Source organism: Ascaphus truei, chromosome 13, assembly GCF_040206685.1.
Source record: "Ascaphus truei isolate aAscTru1 chromosome 13, aAscTru1.hap1, whole genome shotgun sequence".
Lineage (NCBI taxonomy): Eukaryota > Metazoa > Chordata > Amphibia > Anura > Ascaphidae > Ascaphus > Ascaphus truei.
The window spans coordinates 35,129,238-35,149,473 of NC_134495.1; the positions used below are offsets into that span (position 1 = coordinate 35,129,238).

The following is a 20,236-nucleotide window of genomic DNA, read 5'->3' on the forward strand; positions in this document are numbered from 1 at the left end:
ACCTAATGGCTCTTCTCCCATGACTGAATATACTACTGTATGTTATACTCTCACAACCATGAAAGGTACAATGTATATCTGCCATGTGACATGCCATATGATATAAGTATTATGCCTATATATGTGTATGTAGGGTGCACAGGCAGAAGGGATGCTGAAACCTTGTCTCTGGCACCCTGATAAATACTGTCCTTCTTCTCTCCTTACACTTGGGACTAGTGATTACCTCGGTCATTAGTCAGCTCAGGGAGTGGGAAGAAGCTACGATCCCCACCAGCAACATTTCCACTCCCTCTGCACTGGGGAAATAGTATTGTATTGTATGTCTTTATTTATATAGCGCCATAAATGTACATAGCGCTTCACAGTAGTAATACATATCATATAAATAACAAATAATATAAATAACAGATCATGGGAATAAGTGCTTCAGACATACTGTAAAAGTAACATTAAGGAAGGAGTCCCTGCTCCGAGGCAGTGAGAGCCGACTGGTGGGGTGGCCACAGGTAAAGTCCCCGGGCCACCTCACGCTCAGCAATGACATAAACTCACAGACTGCACTTGCAGCTGCAAATCATTCTTCTCCTGCAGCAGGGACACCATCTTCTCCTCCAGCTCCTTTCGTCGGGTCTCAGATTTCTCCAGGGCTTCCTTCAACCTAAGGAACTCCTCCTTCATGTTCGACATCTCCTTCTCAGTCTCCGCACTTTTCAGCAGGGGCTTGATCTTGAAGTAAAGCTTCATCCAGGGCCAGTTCTTCACGCCCATGAAAGCTCGGATGTTCCACTGGATCACCAGGAGGGCATCTCTGGAGAGAAGCACGAGAGCACCATGAAATCCAAGTCTCAGAAGGATGAACTTGGCCTAAATAAACTGGTAGAACTTTCTGCCTCGTAGTACATGCTAATGTCCTAACGCTAATCCAGGGAGGCAACTTATTAACATTCGGAGTTATCATTGATAAAAATGATAATTAAACGGAAATATAACCGAATATTGACTTGAAAATATCTGCAGAGGAGCAGAGAGTTTATTGTTCAGGTTCATATTTGCAAAGTTCCGGGCTGCAATCCCCCAGAGTCTCCTGAGACGTTGGGTTGAAGTCAGTGTGAGGTCTCACCTTCGTTCCAAAATCTTCTTGAACTCTCTCCTCATCAGCAGTCCACGGGACTGCGCCTGGATGCGCGTGATGATCCTGGAGAGACGCTCGTCTCTCAACTCCTCCAGCAGCCCCAGGAGACCGGCCTTGAAGAACACCTGCAGGGGTATAATGAAGGAGGTGGTGGGTGGGACAATTGGGGGCAGCGGGTGCCTGGGTATGGGGCGTTAGGGAGCCGCAAGACTATATCTCACCTTGGTGTGTCCGAACTTGTACTGGGTGTGGTCAATCTCTAGTGACCCCAGGAGCTTCTCTGCCCCCTTCCTGCTGTCTATGAACTGCCCTTCGGGGATAGCTGCTGGGTTCAGAATACGGTAACTGCAGTTAGGAAAGAATACATGAAAAGTTAAGGACCTGGGTGCGTATCAATGTCCCAAAGAGTAACCCTGGCCACAGAAGAAGGTGGGGAGAGAAGACTCACCGCTGCCTGAAGTCTCCGTACAGGATACGGTTGGGGAATCCCTTCCGGCAGATTCTTATACCCTCCAGGACGCCGTTACAGCGCAGCTGGTGCATGACCAGGCGGTTATCCATCTCCCCTACAGGACACGAGGGGACAAAATCAGGGCGAGAGGACATTCCTGGGAAGTAATGTAGCCCCAGAGTGACTTGGGACAGGGTGCTCTAGTAATTCACCCATGGCTATCTAGCTCCTCAACGGCAAGGTGCCCCTCTGTTTTAGGAGCTAGTCATTTTACCTGGGGCCTTCACCTCGTTGGGGATAATGCATCTCACAAAGTGAGGGTGAGTGGTCTTCAGATTGGTCATTAACTTGTTGAGATTCTCCTGTGGGAGAAGATGGGAGGTGTCACAACAGAATCCACAAACTCATCTCCACTCTCAAACATGCATCCAGCACACACTGCATAAAACAATAGAACATCTCCGACACAACGCAGACTCTGATAGCAGGGTGAGAAGACGGATAGGAAAGAGACCCCTCACCCTGTGCAGAGCAGACACCGTCTGGAAGGAAGAACCTTTCTTCTTTGCTCCTTTTCCTTTACTTTCTGTAGAATAGGAGACAGAAGAAAGAGTGAATACCCTACTGTGGAAGTGGGAAGACCCCCTTGTCTCAGATAAGGGGGTTCCTACCTGAGTCAGCACTGGCATAGTTAGCAAAAAGGATTGACAGCAGCTTGAGGGAGGACTTCTGGTACAGCCCCACCACCGTCTCGTTCAGGGGGTCCTTGTTCTTCTGCAGCCAGCCCATGATGTTGTAGTCCACGGTGCCAGCGTAATGCATCAGAGCAAAGTGAGCCTCGGGCTTCCCCTTGATGTTACGCGGCTTCTGGAAGTTGTTGGACTTGCCCAGGTGGTTGTCGTAGAGTTTGGCCTTGAAGGTCGTGTCGGAGGCTTTGGGGAACATGCACTCCTCTTCCAGGATGGACATGATGCCCATGGGCTGTGGGGAGAAAGGGTGTGAGGGCTACATGTTCCAGCATGCACTGGGGAGACGGAGTCACATGGCTGATGCATGAAAGAACATGGAGGATGAATGGAGGGTAAATGGAAAGAACTAAGAGAGAGATATAAGGGAAAGAGAGAGACAGAAAGAGATAGGAAAAGAGACTGCGAACAGAGGAGCCAGATCAGGAGAGAGAGATAACAAGAACAACAGACTGAGGTAGATGTCCATGTCGCTTTAGAAGAGTGGTGTAGAAGTCACACATTGTTGGGCGATGGCACAGGACTATGCAGGTATCCTGGGACCTCAGATCTGCTGCAGAGCTGGACACCTCTCACCTTCTCTATCAGGTCAATGCAGGCCTGCAGGTCCATGCCAAAGTCTATAAACTCCCACTCAATGCCCTCCTTCTTGTACTCCTCCTGCTCCAGCACGAACATGTGGTGATTAAAGAACTGCTGCAGCTTCTCGTTGGTGAAGTTAATGCAGAGCTGCTCAAAGCTGTTAAACTGCAGGGAGACCGAGGGGACAGAGAGAGAGAGATGGGGGAGAGGGAGAGAGATGGGGGAGACCGAGGGGAGAGAGAGAGAGATGGGGGAGACCGAGGGGAGAAAGAGAGAGATGGGGGAGACCGAGGGGAGAGAGAGATAGAGAGGGAGGATAAGGGAGAGAGGGGGGAGATAGACAGAAATGGCGGGAGAGAGAAAGGGAGAGATGGAGGGAGATGGAAGAAGGTGGGGAGAAGCATGGAGAGAGAAAGAGAGAGAGAGGAATGGCGAGGGGGAGAGAGGGAGAGGGGGAAGGCAAAATAGAGTTAGAGAGATCAAGAGTGATATGACAGAATTCCACTGCGACCAGCGCTACTACACCCATCCCCCCGACCAGCGCTCCTACACCCATCCCCCCGACCAGCGCTCCTACACCCATCCCCCCGACCAGCGCTCCTACACCCATCCCCCCGACCAGCGCTACTACACCCATCCCCCCGACCAGCGCTCCTACACCCATCCCTCCGACCAGCGCTCCTACACCCATCCCCCCGACCAGCGCTCCTACACCCATCCCTCCGACCAGCGCTACTACACCCATCCCCCCGACCAGCGCTCCTACACCCATCCCTCCGACCAGCGCTCCTACACCCATCCCCCGACCAGCGCTCCTACACCCATCCCCCCGACCAGCGCTCCTACACCCATCCCCCCGACCAGCGCTCCTACACCCATCCCCCGACCAGGGCTCCTACACCCATCCCCCGACCAGCGCTCCTACACCCAACCCCCCGACCAGCGCTCCTACACCCATCCCCCCGACCAGCGCTCCTACACCCATCCCCCGACCAGCGCTCCTACACCCATCCCCCAACCAGCGCTCCTACACCCATCCCCCGACCAGCGCTCCTACACCCATCCCCCCGACCAGCGCTCCTACACCCATCCCCCCGACCAGCGCTCCTACACCCATCCCCCGACCAGGGCTCCTACACCCATCCCCCTGACCAACACTCCTACACCCATCCCCCCGACCAGTGCTCATACACACATCCCCCCGACCAGCGCTCCTACACCCATCCCACCGACCAGTGCTCATACACACATCCCCCCGACCAGCGCTCCTACACCCATCCCCCCGACCAGCGCTCATACACACATCCCCCTGACCAGCGCTCCTACACCCATCCCCCCGACCAGTGCTCATACACACATCCCCCCGACCAGCGCTCCTACACCCATCCCCCCGACCAGTGCTCATACACACATCCCCCCGACCAGCGCTCCTACACCCATCCCCCCGACCAGCGCTCATACACACATCCCCCGACCAGCGCTCCTACACCCATCCCCCCGACCAACGCTCCTACACCCATCCCCCCGACCAGCGCTCCTACACCCATCCCCCCGACCAGCGCTCATACAATCTCCCCGACCAGCGCTCATACACACATCCTCCCGACCAGCGCTCCTACACCCATCCCCCTGACCAGTGCTCATACACACATCCCCCCGACCAGCGCTCCTACAACCATCTCCACGACCAGCACTCCTACGCCCATCTCCCCGACCAGCACTCCTACGCCCATCTCCCCGACCAGCGCTCCTACACCCATCCCCCCGACCAGCGCTCCTACACCCATTCCCCCGACCAGCGCTCATACAATCTCCCCGACCAGCACTCCTACACCCATCTCCCCGACCAGCGCTCATATACCCATCTCCCCGACCAGCTCTCCTACACCCATCCCCCCAACCAGCGCTCATACAATCTCCCCGAAAAGGCGCTCCTACACCCATTTCCCCGACCATCGCTCCTACACTCATCCCCCGACCAGCGCTCCTACACCCATCCCCCCGACCAGCGCTCCTACACCCATCCCCCCAACCAGCGCTCATACATTCTCCCCGACCAGCGCTTCTACACCCACCCCCGTCAAATAGCGCTCCTACACCCATCCCCCTCGAACAGCGCTCCTACACAACCAGCACTCTTACATCCATGCTTCCCCACAAGCAGCACTCTTGCATCCCTATTCCCCCCAACCAGCACTCTTACATCCCTGTTCCCCCACAGCCAGCACTCCCACACCCGTCCCCATCCCCAACCAGCGTTCCTACACCCGTCCCTATCCCCAACCAGCGTTCCTACACCTGTCCCCATCCCCAATCAGTGTTCCTACACCTGTCCCCATCCCAAACCAGCGTTCCTACACCCGTCCCTATCCCCAACCAGCGTTCCTACACCTGTCCCCATCCCCAATCAGTGTTCCTACACCTGTCCCCATCCCAAACCAGCGTTTCTACACCTGTCCCCATCCCCAATCAGTGTTCCTACACCTGTCCCCATCCCAAACCAGCGTTTCTACACCTGTCCCCATCCCCAATCAGTGTTCCTACACCTGTCCCCATCCCCAACCAGCGTTTCTACACCTGTCCCCATCCCAAACCAGCGTTCCTACACCTGTCCCCATCCCCAACCAGCGTTCCTACACCTGTCCCCGTCCCAAACCAGCGTTTCTACACCTGTCCCCATCCCCAACCAGCGTTTCTACACCTGTCCCCATCCCAAACCAGCGTTTCTACACATGTCCCCCCACAACGAGCGTTTCTACACCTGTCCCCCCACAACGAGCACTCTCACACCCCTGCTCCCCCCAACCAGCACTCTCACGTCCCTGTCCCCCCAACCAGCGCTTCTACACCTGTCCCCCCAACCAGCGTTTCTACACCCGTTCCCGTCCCAAACCGGCACTTCTACACCTATCCCCCCCAAACAGCACTCTTACATCCCTGTCCCCTCCTCCCCCACCTATTCCCCCATCCTGCTCCTTACATCGAAGATCTCGAAGCCTGCGATGTCCAGCACTCCTATGAAGTACTGTCTGGGCTGCTTGGTCTCCAGCGTGGTGTTGATTCTCACCACCATCCACAAGAACATCTTCTCGTACACTGACTTTGCCAGGGCACCGGTGGAGTAATTCACCTGGGGAATCAGGACAGGTGGGAGTGAGGGAGACAGAATGAGAGAGAAAAGTAGTAGAGCGAGAGAGAGATGAGTGAGAGAATGAAACCATGACAGAGAAGAGAGAGGAATAGAGAGTACGCTGCACTGACCTGCTGGACACTCTGTCCCTTGGTGACATACTCATTCCCCACCTTGACACGGGGGTGACACAGACCCTTCAGCAGGTCTGCGGAGTTCATGCCCATGAGATAGGCGATTTTATCAGCCTCTGTAACACAGAAGACAGTTTATATAATACATAAAATACGCACACACGTATCTATAACACGTAATATACCTCCGCACACACGCCGTGTTTATAACACACGTAATATACCCCCCCACACACACATAGGGTATATATCTATATGTCTCCTCACCCTCGGTGCCGTCAGGCTCAGCCTGCTCCTCCCGTTGCTTCGTCTTAAACTTCATGTTCCCAATGTGCATGATGGCGCCCGTCAGCTTGTAGATGGAATTCTTCTCATCCTGAGTGAAGCCCAGCACGTCGAAAGCGCTCTGCGGAGAGGGAGGAGAGAGGGAGAGGTGGGGGGAAAGGAGGAGTAAATACGGAGGGAGAAAAAGTGGGAGAAGACAGGAACAGGAAGTGTAGAGAGAGGACAATAGTGAGATTGTGAATGAGAGGGGAGGAGAAGATCCCCAGGATTCCTGTGACATTAACTTCCCCCATTGCTTCGCTTCTCGTAGGGCCCACCCGTGGTACTCACATCCGTGGCCAGCAGCTCATCTCCATCATCGATTGAGGCCACGGTTGTTTCCCCCTGGGAGATGTACGCGTAATCGTAAGGGTTATTGGTGACCAGCATCATATCTGTAAAGGGGAAATGGAAAGTCAGCAGAGCCAACGACAGTCTGTGCCAAAAAGCCACACGAAGAACATTGCTCAGTGCCACGGGAGAGAACAGACACAGCTCAGTACCACGGGAGAGAATGGACACAGCTCAGTTCCACAGAAGAGGAGGGAAACTGCTCAGTGCCATGGAAGACAAAGGACACAGCTCAGTGCCAAGGGAGTGAATGGACACTGCTCAGTGCCATGGAAGACAAAGGACACAGCTCAGTGCCAAGGGAGTGAATGGACACTGCTCAGTGCCATGGAAGACAAAGGACACAGCTCAGTGCCATGGGAGAGGAGCCCTCAGGAAGGTGAGATGTTGGTGTCACTGACTCACCCAGAAGTTCCGGCTTCCTATTGGACAAGATCTGGTAGAAGATGTGATAATCCCTCTCAGACTTCAGCTGGAATATGCAGCGAGATTTCTCCAGGAGATCTGAGGAGGAGAGAGACACACGGGGCTGAGTGATGGGAGAGGAGAGTCGGGAGCAGGAGGTGGGAAGATAGAGAGATGACTGGAGAGAAGGAAATTGACTCACACGTCTCGATATCGGCAGACGCCAGTTTCCCAGACGCACCAAAGTGGATTCTAATGAATTTACCCTGAGGAGGGAATGGAGAGATAAGGAAGGAAAAGTACAGGGTGATAAAGATCAGGTGTGTGTGATACAACACGGACATTGAAGAAGAGAGAGAAGGGAGATTGTTGGATATAGCTGGGGGAGGTCCAGTACTCACGAATCGGGAGGAGTTGTCATTTCGGACGGTTTTGGCGTTACCGAAAGCCTCCAGGGCAGGGTTGGCCTGGATGATTTGATCCTCCAGAGTTCCCTGGGTTAAAGCACAAAGATGTCAGTCAGACGCAGAATCCCAAGTACGTAGCTCCTCTCCATCCACCTTGGCCATCTTCTATCTCCTAATCTCCCGTTCCTCTACTTCCGCTCCCTCGCCCTCATTAAATTCTACCACAATCCCATCCATCCCTTCTCTGCCCTATTGCCTTCCCTCCCTCTCTCTCTCTCTCACTCCCTCTCAGTCTCCTCTCCTCGTCATCTCTCACCTTGTTGGCGCTGGCTGCGTCCTTCTTCCCTCCGATGGCCGCGATACTGGCAAAGTACTGGATGACACGTTTGGTGTTCACCGTCTTTCCTGCACCGGATTCTCCACTGGGGGCAGGAAGAGAGAGGCAGAGAGAGGGGGAGGCAGTGAGAAAGACTGAATGAGAGAGAGAGAGGAGGAAGAAACCATGAATATGAAGGAGAGAGAGAGATGAGAAGATGAACTCACGTGATCAGGATAGACTGGTTTTCACGATCTGTAAGAACAAGATGGAGGATTAATTCCTGAGAGAGTGTGTTGGAGAAGACACAGAGAGAAACGGTCAGACAGAAAGTCATTGGAAGGCAGTCTGCCCTTCATATGCAGTGAGTGTCACTCAGTCCTTGGACTCACTAACTGAGAAGAAGTCTCACTCACAGGTGGACTGTACATGTGGGACAGACAGACATACGCAGCCCCTGACCTGTCAGCATGTACTGATACGCGTTGTCAGAGATGGAGAAGATATGGGGGGGAGCTTCACTCCTCTTCTTCCCACGATAAGCAGAAACCACCGCTGCGCTATACACAGGGAGCGCCTTGTAGGGATTCACGGTCACACAGAACAGACCGGAGTATGTCTGGGAGGGGAGAAGGGGAGAATCACAGAGAGACAGAGAGATGAGAACATACATGTGACATAGAGTGACACGTCTGGGAGGAGAGAGGCAGAGAGATGAGAACATACATGTGACATACAGTGACACGTCTGGGAGGAGAGAGGCAGAGAGATGAGAACATACATGTGACATACAGTGACACGTCTAGGAGGAGAGAGGCAGAGAGATGAGAACATACATGGGACATACAGTGACACGTCTAGGAGGAGAGAGGCAGAGAGATGAGAACATACATGTGACATACAGTGACACGTCTGGGAGGAGAGAGGCAGAAAGATGAGAAGATACATGTGACATACAGTGACACGTCTGGGAGGAGAGAGGCAGAGAGATGAGAACATACATGGGACATACAGTGACACGTCTGGGAGGAGAGAGACAGAAATGAAAATATACATGTGACATACAGTGACATGTCTGGGAGGAGAGAGGCAGACAGATGAGAACATACATGTGACATACAGTGACACGTCTGGGAGGAGAGAGGCAGGAAGAACAAGGAGGCACAATAGTAGGGTTAGAGTATTAGGGCATTGTGTAGGGTGTCAGTATTAGGGCCTGTAAGTTTGCAGTATTAGGATAGGTGTAGGGTTTCTGTATTAGGGTATGTGTGGGGTTTTAGTATTAGGGTATGTGTAGGGTGACAGTATTAGGGTATGTGTGGGGTGACAGTATTAGGGTATGTGTAGGGTTTCAGTATTAGGGTATGTGTAGGGTTTCAGTATTAGGATATGTGTAGGGTTTCAGTATTAGGATAGGTAGAGGGTTACAGTATTAGGATAGGTAGAGGGTTACAGTATCAGGATAGTTGTAGGGTTACAGTATTAGGGTATGTGTAGGGTTACAGTATTAGGATAGGTAGAGAGTTACAGTATCAGGATAGTTGTAGGGTTTCAGTATTAGGGTATGTGTAGGGTTTCAGTATTAGGGTATGTGTAGGGTTTCAGTATTAGGGTATGTGTAGGGTTTCAGTATTAGGATAGGTAGAGGGTTACAGTATCAGGATAGTTGTAGGGTTACAGTATTAGGGTATGTGTAGGGTTTCCGTAATAGGGTAAGAGCGAGTTCAGAGATGCTCACGTATATCATCCAAGCAGCGTAACGCTCCTTGAGGTTAAACAGGACGGCCGGCTCGTGCAGGAAGGTCAGCATCGCCATGTCCTCGATCTTATCAAACTTGGGCGGGTTCTGCTGGTGAATGTCCGACTCTTTCACCGTCACCGTCTGGAACCGAGAGGACAAGCAGAGGGAATGAAGGACTAAGAACAAGGGGGACACGGGCAGATCTTCAGCTGGACGGCGTGACGCTAGGCTGCTCTGATCTCAGCGATACAACACACCCAGAGCCAAAGGAAATGGAAACCGAGGTCTTACCGGAACTATTTCCCAGTGGAGAAACTGGGCGTCATATTCCCACCCTCGTATAGAACGCGGTCCTTGTATATAACGTGGTCCTCGTATATAACGTGGGGTAACAGTCATGATAGAGGGGGTTTGGCCCGGGATTAAAGGGGTTACACCCCATTTGGCCACCCCCTACTCTCACTTGGGAAGCATGGGGTTAACTGGACTGAGGTCCAGTAATGTGTTTTTTTTACCTTGCTTCAGTATCCAACTGTTTATTCCCCTGTATAAATGTAATGTCTCATCCTGGTGTTTGCACTCACACATACACTAGGGTTGATGCGGAAGGGAAGGGGTTAATGTTAATTTAGTGATTATAGCCCTTTGTTCCCTTTTCCCGCCTTTTCAGGCTTCATTTTGCAGCCTTTCATAGGTCGCCATTGAGACTCCATGCGTTCTAATGGCAGAAGTAGCGGTTTTGGACCTGTTTTCCAGTGACGACCAGCAGGTGGCGTCCGAGAGGAGGAGCGGCGGTTTCCCATTGTAAGTCAATGGGCTCATTGACTTCAATGGAGATTCCTCAACGCCGGCCTCGAGGAACAGGTTGGCAGCCATCCAAACCGCAGACCGCAAAAGCGGATACAATGTCTTTGAAAAGAGTTTAATCACTTTGGTCAAGTTCAAAGACAATTGGCGTGGGAATCTTAGGTTCTAGGGCCCCTGGGAATAAAGTTCTTTTTGCCCCTAGCTCCTAGGAACCCCCACACACGATCCACACAGGGTCCAGGAATGAGAGACCCCCGGAAGGGGTCGAGCGGAGAAGGAGGGTCGCGCCATTGACTTCAATGGCGGAGCAGAGGTCCCATTGAATCTAATGGCAGCGTGCGCCATGCATTGTCCATGGCGGCACCGGCCATTGATTCCAATGGGGAAAAGCCGCGTGGCGTAAAAACGACGAAGTGTAAAATTATGAAAAATGTAAGTCCATATCTCCGGTTCTGGAATGACCAGAGGGATGGGATTTGGGTGGCATGTAGCCAAGGTTCAGGCTTTAATGTGTGACCCTTCCCAGCCCTCTCCGAACAACCAGATGGAGTATGGATGAATGTAAAGATTTGTGGGTTTTCCCATAGGCTTCAATAGCGGCGGTTCCCCCATTGAAAGCCTATGGCGGGGAACCTCATTGACTGCAACGGCGGAGTTGCTCCATTGAAATCCATGGCGGCGGAGACCGTTGTTTCCAATTGGGATTTAGTGAAAAACTGAGATTTCTTTTTAGCGGAGATTTTTATAATAAAATATGAAACGGTTTATATGGTATTTGTATATCTCCGGTTCCGAAGGTCGCAGTGGGCTGAAACTTGGACCCTATAGTGTACTACTTCCGGCATTAAGGTCTGGAAAGTTTGGACCCGCTTGGCCTACCAGAACAGGTGATTTTAATATGTGTGTATATTCAGAACCATATTATATTTCAAAGCGGGGGATTCTTGCCTACTAAGGAACGCAAATGGCTTGGAGAGAGACCAAATGTCTAGGAAGTACGCCCTCTGATCAAAGGGTAACTGCCCTGATTGTTTATACTAGGGCCAGGAACAAAGGAAGTTGAGTGGTTTGTGAGTGTCATACTTCACACTTAAAATCTACTTCAAAGAGCTTTTCCTAGCCAGCTCGGCATCTAGGGTTAAGAGTACAGGGCTGAAATGGTATATAAGTCAGATTCACCCCTTACTCAATTGTCTTTATGTATTGTCGTGATGTCCACATCTGAACCTGAATTCTGGAAGAAATGGCCCATCCTGTATCCTGATGGCTTTCTTGTCCTAACCTTTAAGTAAGTGTCCATATTTTGTCTGTTATTTGTATAATCTCGTGTGTTCACCTTTTTCAAGGAATAAATGATATTTTATCATATCTAAGCCTCGTACCAGTTCAACCCAGTTATATTTTTGGTGTATTATTATAGCCTGTCACAAAGTTACCGTCACAGTAACATAGAGGACAAAGAGCAACAAAAAATGCAAAAGCAGCACGCTGCCCAGGGAGCCAGGTGGTAAAAAAAATAGGAAAATGTATTAAACATCCAAAGGAGGTGAAAAGCCTCCCACGCGTTTCGCACGAGAAAGTGCTTTATTAAGGAATCTAGGAGGTGACTCTGGGAGTGGGTAAGATCTATTGAAGGAATTATTACTACTCAGGATTTACTACAAACTTGGTGAGTTTTGGGCTCATTATATTTTCTCCAATGAGGTTGCAGCAAAGTGATAACATCATTTTTTGACTGTTAACTTCAGGAGAATTGAGAAGTATTATGCTTGTGTCGCTCACTTAGTACTACACTATACCCGCTCCACATTAGCGTTGTACCTTTCTGATTCATTCATTGAAAAGGATTTACATTATATTCCGGAACTGATGGAGCACCCACTATCCTCATATGTAGCGGACAAAGAGGCTGGCTGCCACCCCGGTGCCTGGTACAGGGATCTGAGGCTCTACACATCACCGCCACATTATACACCAAGCTCATTAAACCCTGCTACTCCCCATTACTCCCTGATACTCCCCATTACTCCCTGATACTCCCCATTACTCCCCATTACTCCCTGATACTCCCCATTACTCCCTGATACTCCTCATTACTCCCTGATACTCCTCATTACTCCCTGATACTCCCCATTACTCCCTGATACTCCCAATTACTCCCTGATACTCCCCATTACTCCCTGATACTCCCCATTACTCCCTGCTACTCCCCATTACTCCCTGATACTCCCCATTACTCCCTGATACTCCCCATTACTCCCCATTACTCCCCATTACTACCTGTTACTCCCCATTACTCCATTACTCCCCATTACTCCCTGATACTCCCCATTACTCCCTGATACTCCCCATTACTACCTGTTACTCCCCATTACTCCATTACTCTCCATTACTCCCTGATACTTCGTTACTCCTTGTTACTCCCCATTACTCCCTGACTCTCCCCATTACTCCCTGTTACTCCCCATTAATACCTGTTACTCCCCATTACTCCCTGACACTCCCCATTACTCCCTATTACTCCCCATTACTTCCTGTTACTCCCAACTACTCCCTGTTACTCCCCATTACTCCCTGTTACTCCCCATTACTCCCTGTTACTCCCTGTTACTCCCCATTACTCCCCATTACTCCCTATTGCTCCCTGTTACTCCCCATTACTCCCCGATACTCCCCATTACTCCCTGAAACTCCCCATTACTCCTTGTTACTGCCCACTACTCCCTGTTACTCCCCGCTACTCCCTGTTAACCCCCATTACTCCCCGTTACTCCCCATTACTCCCTGATACTCCCCATTACTCCCTGTTACTCCCCATTACTAGTAGAGAGACGAGTGTCTCGGTGCTCGCACCTTGCCAGTTAAGGTATCAGCGGTGGCTTTGCCCCCTTCGCGGCTGGTGATCTTGGCTTTCACAAACTCCTCTTGGGGATCGGGGACGAAGCACTCGGTCTTGATATCAAAGATCCGGGTTTGAGCCTCCAGGCGCTCCTTGTCTGACTTCCGGAGGTAGGTGGCGGCCACCCCAAACTCTGCCATGTGAGCGTCACCCATCGTGAGAGCTGCAAGAGAGAGGTCTATGTATGTACGCACAGTATATCTGTATTTATATAGCGCCCACAGTGCACTCAGCGCTGTACAAAAAACACAATACAGTACAGGGAATTATTGTACAATAAGTGCAACAAATAAGATTAGACAATAGGAAATCCCTGCCCCGGAGAGCTTACAATCTACATGGTATGTGGGAGAGTTACAGAGACCGCAGGTGAGCGGATAAGTGCAGTAGATGGCAGTGCCTTTGCTTGATGGTGGGTAGGTGCAGTAGATGGAAGTGCCTGGCCTTGATGGTGGGTACGTGCAGTAGACAGCAGTGCCTGGTCTTGATGGTGGGTAGGTATAGTAGATGGCAGTGTCTGGCCTTGAAGGTAAGTAAGTGTAGTAGTAGATGGAAGTGTCTGGCCTTGATGGTGGGTAGGTATAGTAGATGGCAGTGCCTGACCTTGATGGTGGGTAGGTATAGTAGATGGCAGTGCCTGGCCTTGAAGGTAGGTAGGTGTAGTAGATGTAGCTGGCAGTGCTTGGCCACAATGGTTAGTATTAGTGACTGTGGGTGTGGGACAGTAGCCACGAGTCCAGGCTGTTGGAGTGCTTCATTTAAGAGGTGAGTTTTAACGTTTGACTTAAAAGTGGAGAGGGAAGGGGCTTGGTGCATACTGAGTGTAAGGGAGATCCACAGGTAAGGGGCATGAACATCACGCCCACTTAACCCCACTCGGTGAATAGGAACTGAGAGGTTCAGCGACACGTACCTTACTGGTGTTTTCCAAAAGGGCCAAATATATCAGTGGATCTGTACAAAGAGAATAGAAGGAAGAGGATGAGAGAAGAACAGAGAGAGAGGTGGGCAGACAATGTGGCATCGCAAATCCATAACTGGACAGGAGAGAAATAAGAGACTATGCAGCAGAGACACAAGAGAGAGGTGAGGAGATCCCACCACAGAGCAAAGCCAGAGAGACTAAAGACGGCGGTCATACAGTGTCTAAGAGGGAGACGGGCAGAGAAACGAGAGGTGGGACAAGGAAGAGGCAGGAGACGAGGGGACAGAGGAGAAGTGAGACAAGGAAGAAGCAGGAGAATGGGGGGGGGGGGACAGGGGAGAGGTGAGACAAGGAAGAGGCTGGGTGACAGGGGAGAGGTGAGACGAGGAAGAGGCAGGAGACAGGGGGGACAGGGGAGAAGTGAGACAAGGAAGAAGCAGGAGATGGGGGGACAGGTGAGACAAGGAAGGGGCTGCAGACGGGGGGACAAGGGAAAGGTTAGATGAGGCAGGAGACGGGGGGCAGGGGAGAGGTGAGACAAGGAATAGGCAGGAGATGGGGAGACATGGGAGAAGTGAGACAAGGAAGAGACAGAAGATAGGGGGACAGGGGAGAAGTGAGATAAGGAAGAGGCAGGAGACGGGGTATAGGTGAGACAAGGAAGAGGCAGGAGATGTGGGAACAGGGGAGAGGTGAGAAAAGGAAGAATCAGAAAATAGGAGAACAGGGGAGAGGTGAGACAAGGAAGAGGCAGAAGATAGGGGGCAGTGGAGAAGTGAGACAAGGAAGAGGCAGGATAAGGGGGCACAGGGGAGAAGTGAGACAAGGAAGAGGCAGGAGACGGGGACAGGGGAGAAGTGAGCCAAGATAGAGGCAGAGGACAGGGTATAGGAGAGAGGCGAGACAAGGAAGAGATAGGAGGTGGGGGGACAGGGGAGAAGTGAGACAAGGAAGAGGCAGGAGACAGGGGACAGGGGAGAGGTGAGACAAGGAAGAGGCAGGAGGTGGGGGGACAGGGGAGAAGTGAGACAAGGAAGAGATAGGAGGTGGGGGGACAGGGGAGAAGTGAGACAAGGAAGAGGCAGGAGACAGGGGACAGGGGAGAGGTGAGACAAGGAAGAGGCAGGAGGTGGGGGGACAGGGGAGAAGTGAGACAAGGAAGAGGCAGGAGACGGGACAGGGGAGAGGTGAGACAAGGAAGAGACAGAATATAGGGGGACAGGGGAGAAGTGAGACAAGGAAGAGACAGAATATAGGGGGACAGGGGAGAAGTGAGACAAGGAAGAGGCTGGGGATTGGGGACAGGGGAGACGTGAGACAAGGTAGAGATAGAAGATAGGGGGACAGGGGAGAAGTGAGACAAGGAAGAGGCAGGAGAAATGGTGACAGGGGAAAAGTGAGACAAGGAAGAGGTAGGAGACGGGGGGACCAGGGAGAAGTGAGACAAGGAAGAGACAGGAGATGGGGGACAAGGGAGAGGTGAGACAAGGAAGAGGCAGGAGACGGGGGGACCGGGGAGAAGTGAGAAAAGGAAGAGACAGGAGATGGGGGACAGGGGAGAGGTGAGACAAGGAAGAGATAGAAGGTAGGGGGACAGAGGAGAAGTGAGACAAGGAAGAGGCAGGAGACGGGAGGACAGGGGAGAGGTGAGACAAGGAAGAGGCTTGGGATGGGGGGACAGGGGAGAGGTGAGACAAGGAAGAGGCAGGAGACGGGGGACAGGGGAGAGGTGAGACAAGGAAGAGGCAGGAGGTGGGGGGACAGGGGAGAAGTGAGACAAGGAAGAGGCAGGAGACGGGGGACAGGGGAGAAGTGAGACAAGGAAGAGACAGAAAATAGGGGGACAGGAGAGAAGTAAGACAAGGAAGAGGCAGGAGACGAAGGGAGAGGTGAGAGGTGAGACAAGAAAGAGACAGAAGATAGGGGGACAGGGGAGAAGTGAGACAAGGAAGAGGCTGGGGATGGGGGGACAGGGGAGAAGTGAGACAAGGAAGAGGCAGGAGACAGCGGACAGGTGAGACAAGGAAGAGGCAGGAGACAGGGGACAGGGGAGAGGTGAGACAAGGAAGAGGCAGGAGACGGGGGACAGGGAGAAGTGAAACAAGGAAGAGGCAGGAGACGGGGGGACAGGGGAGAAGTGAGACAAAGAAGAGTCTGGAGATGGAGGGACAAGGGAGAGGTGAGACAAGGAAGAAGCAGGAGACGTGGGAAAGGGGAGAGGTGAGACAAGGAAGAGACAGGAGACGGAGGGAGAGGGGAGAGGTGAGACAAGGAAAAGGCAGGAGACGGGGGACAGGGGAGAAGTGAAACAAGGAAGAGGCAGGAGACGGGGGGGGGGGGGGTGCAGGGGAGACGTGAGACAAGGAAGAGGCTGGAGATGGAGGGGACAGGGGAGAGGTGAGACAAGGAAGAAGCAGGAGACGGTGGGACAGGGGAGAGGTGAGACATGGAAGAGACAGGAGATGGGGGACATGTGAGAGGTGAGACAAGGAAGAGATAGAAGATAGGGGGACAGAGGAGGAGTGAGACAAGGAAGAGACAGGAGACGAGGGGACAGGGGAGAAGTGAAACAAGAAAGAGTCAGGAGACGGGGGACGGGAGAGAAGTGAGACAAGGAAGAGGCTGGAGATCAGGGACAGGGGATAGGTGAGACAAGGAAGAGGCAGGAGGTGGGGGGGACAGGGGAGAAGTGACATAAGCTAGAGGAAGAGGACAGGGGAACAGGGGAGAGGTGAGACAAGGAAGAGGCTGGAGATGGGGGACAGGGGAGAGGTGAGACCAGGAAGAGGCTGGACATGGGGGGGACAGGGGAGAAGTGAGACAAGGAAGAGGCAGGAGACGGGGATAGGGGAGAAGTGAGACAAGGAAGAGACAGAAAATATGGGGACAGGAGAGAAGTAAGACAAGGAAGAGGCAGGAGACGGAGGGGGAGGTGAGAGGTGAGACAAGAAAGAGACAGAAGATAGGGGGACAGGGGAGAAGTGAGACAAGGTAGAGATAGAAGATAGGGGGACAGGGGAGAAGTGAGACAAGGAAAGGCAGGAGAAAGGGGGACAGGGGGAAAAGTGAGACAAGGAAGAGGTAGGAGACGGGGGGACCAGCGAGAAGTGAGACAAGGAAGAGACAGGAGATGGGGGACAGGGGAGAGGTGAGACAAGGAAGAGGCAGGAGACGGGGGGACCAGGGAGAAGTGAGACAAGGAAGAGACAGGAGACGGGAGGACAGGGGAGAGGTGAGACAAGGAAGAGGCTTGGGATGGGGGGGACCGGGAAGAGGTGAGACAAGGAAGAGGCAGGAGACGGGGGACAGGGGAGAGGTGAGACAAGGAAGAGGCTTGGGATGGGGGGACAGGGGAGAGGTGAGACAAGGAAGAGGCAGGAGGTGGGGGGACAGGGGAGAAGTGAGACAAGGAAGAGGCAGGAGACGGGGGACAGGGGAGAAGTGAGACAAGGAAGAGACAGAAAATTGGGGGGACAGGAGAGAAGTAAGACAAGGAAGAGGCAGGGAGACGGAGGGAGAGGTGAGAGGTGAGACAAGAAAGAGACAGAAGATAGGGGGACAGGGGAGAAGTGAGACAAGGAAGAGGCTGGGGATGGGGGGACAGGGGAGAAGTGAGACAAGGAAGAGGCAGGAGACAGCGGACAGGGGAGAGGTGAGACAAGGAAGAGGCAGGAGACAGCGGACAGGGGAGAGGTGAGACAAGGAAGAGGCAGGAGACAGGGGAGAGGTGAGACAAGGAAGAGGCAGGAGACGGGGGAACAGGGAGAAGTGAAACAAGGAAGAGGCAGGAGACGGGGGGCAGGGGAGAAGTGAGACAAAGAAGAGGCTGGAGATGGAGGGACAGGGGAGAGGTGAGACAAGGAAGAAGCAGGAGACGTGGGTCAGGAGAGAAGTAAGACAAGGAAGATGCAGGAGACGGAGGGAGAGGTGAGAGGTGAGACAAGAAAGAGACAGAAGATAGGGGGACAGGGGAGAAGTGAGACAAGGAAGAGGCTGGGGATGGGGGGGACAGGGGAGAAGTGAGACAAGGTAGAGATAGAAGATAGGGGGGACAGGGGAGAAGTGAGACAAGGAAGAGGCAGGAGAAAGGGGGGACAGGGGAAAAGTGAGACAAGGAAGAGGTAGGAGACGGGGGGACCAGGGAGAAGTGAGACAAGGAAGAGACAGGAGATGGGGGACAGGGGAGAGGTGAGACAGGGAAGAGATAGAAGATAGGGTTACAGAGGAGAAGTGAGACAAGGAAGAGGCAGGAGACGGGAGGACAGGGGAGAGGTGAGACAAGGAAGAGGCTTGGGATGGGGGGACAGGGGGAGAGGTGAGACAAGGAAGAGGCAGGAGACGGGGGACAGGGGAGAGGTGAGACAAGGAAGAGGCAGGGGACAGGAGGACTAGGGAGAGGTGAGACAAGGAAGAGGCTTGGGATGGGGGGACAGGGGAGAGGTGAGACAAGGAAGAGGCAGGAGACGGGGAACAAGGGAGAGGTGAGACAAGGAAGAGGCAGGAGGTGGGGGGACAGGGGGAGAAGTGAGACAAGGAAGAGGCAGGAGACGGGGGACAGGGGAGAAGTGAGACAAGGAAGAGACAGAACATTGGGGGACAGGAGAGAAGTAAGACAAGGAAGAGGCAGGAGACGGAAGGAGAGGTGAGACAAGAAAGAGAAAGAAGATAGGGGGACAGGGGAGAAGTGAGACAAGGAAGAGGCTGGGGATGGGGGGACAGGGGAGAAGTGAGACAAGGAAGAGGCAGGAGACAGCGGACAGGGGAGAGGTGAGACAAGGAAGAGGCAGGAGACAGCGGACAGGGGAGAGGTGAGACAAGGAAGAGGCAGGAGACGGGACAGGGGAGAGGTGAGACAAGGAAGAGGCAGGAGACGGGGGGACAGGGGAGAAGTGAAACAAGGAAGAGGCAGGAGACGGGGGGCAGGGGAGAAGTGAGACAAGGAAGAGGCTGGAGATGGAGGGACAGGGGAGAGGTGAGACAAGGAAGAAGCAGGAGACGTGGGAACAGGGGAGAGGTGAGACAAGGAAGAGACAGGAGACGGAGGGAGAGGGGAGAGGTGAGACAAGGAAAAGGCAGGAGACGGGGGGGACAGGGGAGAAGTGAGACAAGGAAGAGGCAGGAGACAGCGGACAGGGGAGAGATGAGACAAGGAAGAGGCAGGAGACAGCGGACAGGGGAGAGGTGAGACAAGGAAGAGGCAGGAGACGGGACAGGGAGAGGTGAGACAAGGAAGAGGCAGGAGACGGGGGGACAGGGGAGAAGTGAAACAAGGAAGAGGCAGGAGACGGGGGGCAGGGGAGAAGTGAGACAAGGAAGAGGCTGGAGATGGAGGGACAGGGGAGAGGTGAGACAAGGAAGAAGCAGGAGACGTGGGACAGGGGAGAGGTGAGACAAGGAAGAGACAGGAAACGGAGGGAGAGGGGAGAGGTGAGACAAGGAAAAGGCAGGAGACGGGGGGGACAGGGGAGAAGTGAAACAAGGAAGAGGCAGGAGACGGGGGGGGCAGGGGAGAAGTGAGACAAGGAAGAGGCTGGAGATGGAGGGACAGGGGAGAGGTGAGACAAGGAAGAAGCAGGGAGACGGTGGGACAGGGGAGAGGTGAGACATGGAAGAGACAGGAGATGGGGACAGGGGAGAGGTGAGACAAGGAAGAGAGAGAAGATGGGGGGACAGAGGAGGAGTGAGAAAAGGAAGAGGCAGGAGACGAGGGGACAGGGGAGAAGTGAAACAAGAAAGAGTCAGGAGATGGGGGACAGGAGAGAAGTGAGACAAGGAAGAGGCTGGAGATAGGGGGACATCGGAGAAGTGAGACAAGGAAGAGACAGGAGATCAGGGACAGGGGATAGGTGAGACAAGGAAGAGGCAGGAGGTGGGGGGACAGGG

The 20,236-nt window shown here is 53.1% G+C and overlaps 1 protein-coding gene across 2 annotated transcripts in view; it reads right to left on the reverse strand.

Moving 5' to 3' along the window:
- Positions 1–20,236, reverse strand: part of LOC142465136 (myosin-7-like) — a 39,147-nt gene that overhangs the window by 12,000 nt on the left and 6,911 nt on the right. For both annotated transcript variants that reach the window (XM_075569079.1, XM_075569078.1), the window contains exons 2-22: positions 14,342–14,382; positions 13,383–13,591; positions 9,720–9,863; positions 8,444–8,600; positions 8,209–8,236; positions 7,982–8,087; positions 7,660–7,752; positions 7,461–7,524; positions 7,259–7,357; positions 6,794–6,897; positions 6,446–6,584; positions 6,176–6,294; positions 5,895–6,044; positions 2,909–3,079; positions 2,258–2,567; positions 2,108–2,172; positions 1,861–1,948; positions 1,584–1,701; positions 1,357–1,480; positions 1,124–1,260; positions 556–811 (exon numbers count right to left, since the gene is read on the reverse strand). In XM_075569079.1, coding sequence (XP_075425194.1) covers positions 556–811; positions 1,124–1,260; positions 1,357–1,480; positions 1,584–1,701; positions 1,861–1,948; positions 2,108–2,172; positions 2,258–2,567; positions 2,909–3,079; positions 5,895–6,044; positions 6,176–6,294; positions 6,446–6,584; positions 6,794–6,897; positions 7,259–7,357; positions 7,461–7,524; positions 7,660–7,752; positions 7,982–8,087; positions 8,209–8,236; positions 8,444–8,600; positions 9,720–9,863; positions 13,383–13,583 — 2,673 coding nt within the window. In that variant the 5' untranslated portion in view covers positions 13,584–13,591; positions 14,342–14,382. The remainder of the gene's footprint in view (positions 1–555; positions 812–1,123; positions 1,261–1,356; positions 1,481–1,583; positions 1,702–1,860; positions 1,949–2,107; positions 2,173–2,257; positions 2,568–2,908; positions 3,080–5,894; positions 6,045–6,175; positions 6,295–6,445; positions 6,585–6,793; positions 6,898–7,258; positions 7,358–7,460; positions 7,525–7,659; positions 7,753–7,981; positions 8,088–8,208; positions 8,237–8,443; positions 8,601–9,719; positions 9,864–13,382; positions 13,592–14,341; positions 14,383–20,236) is intronic.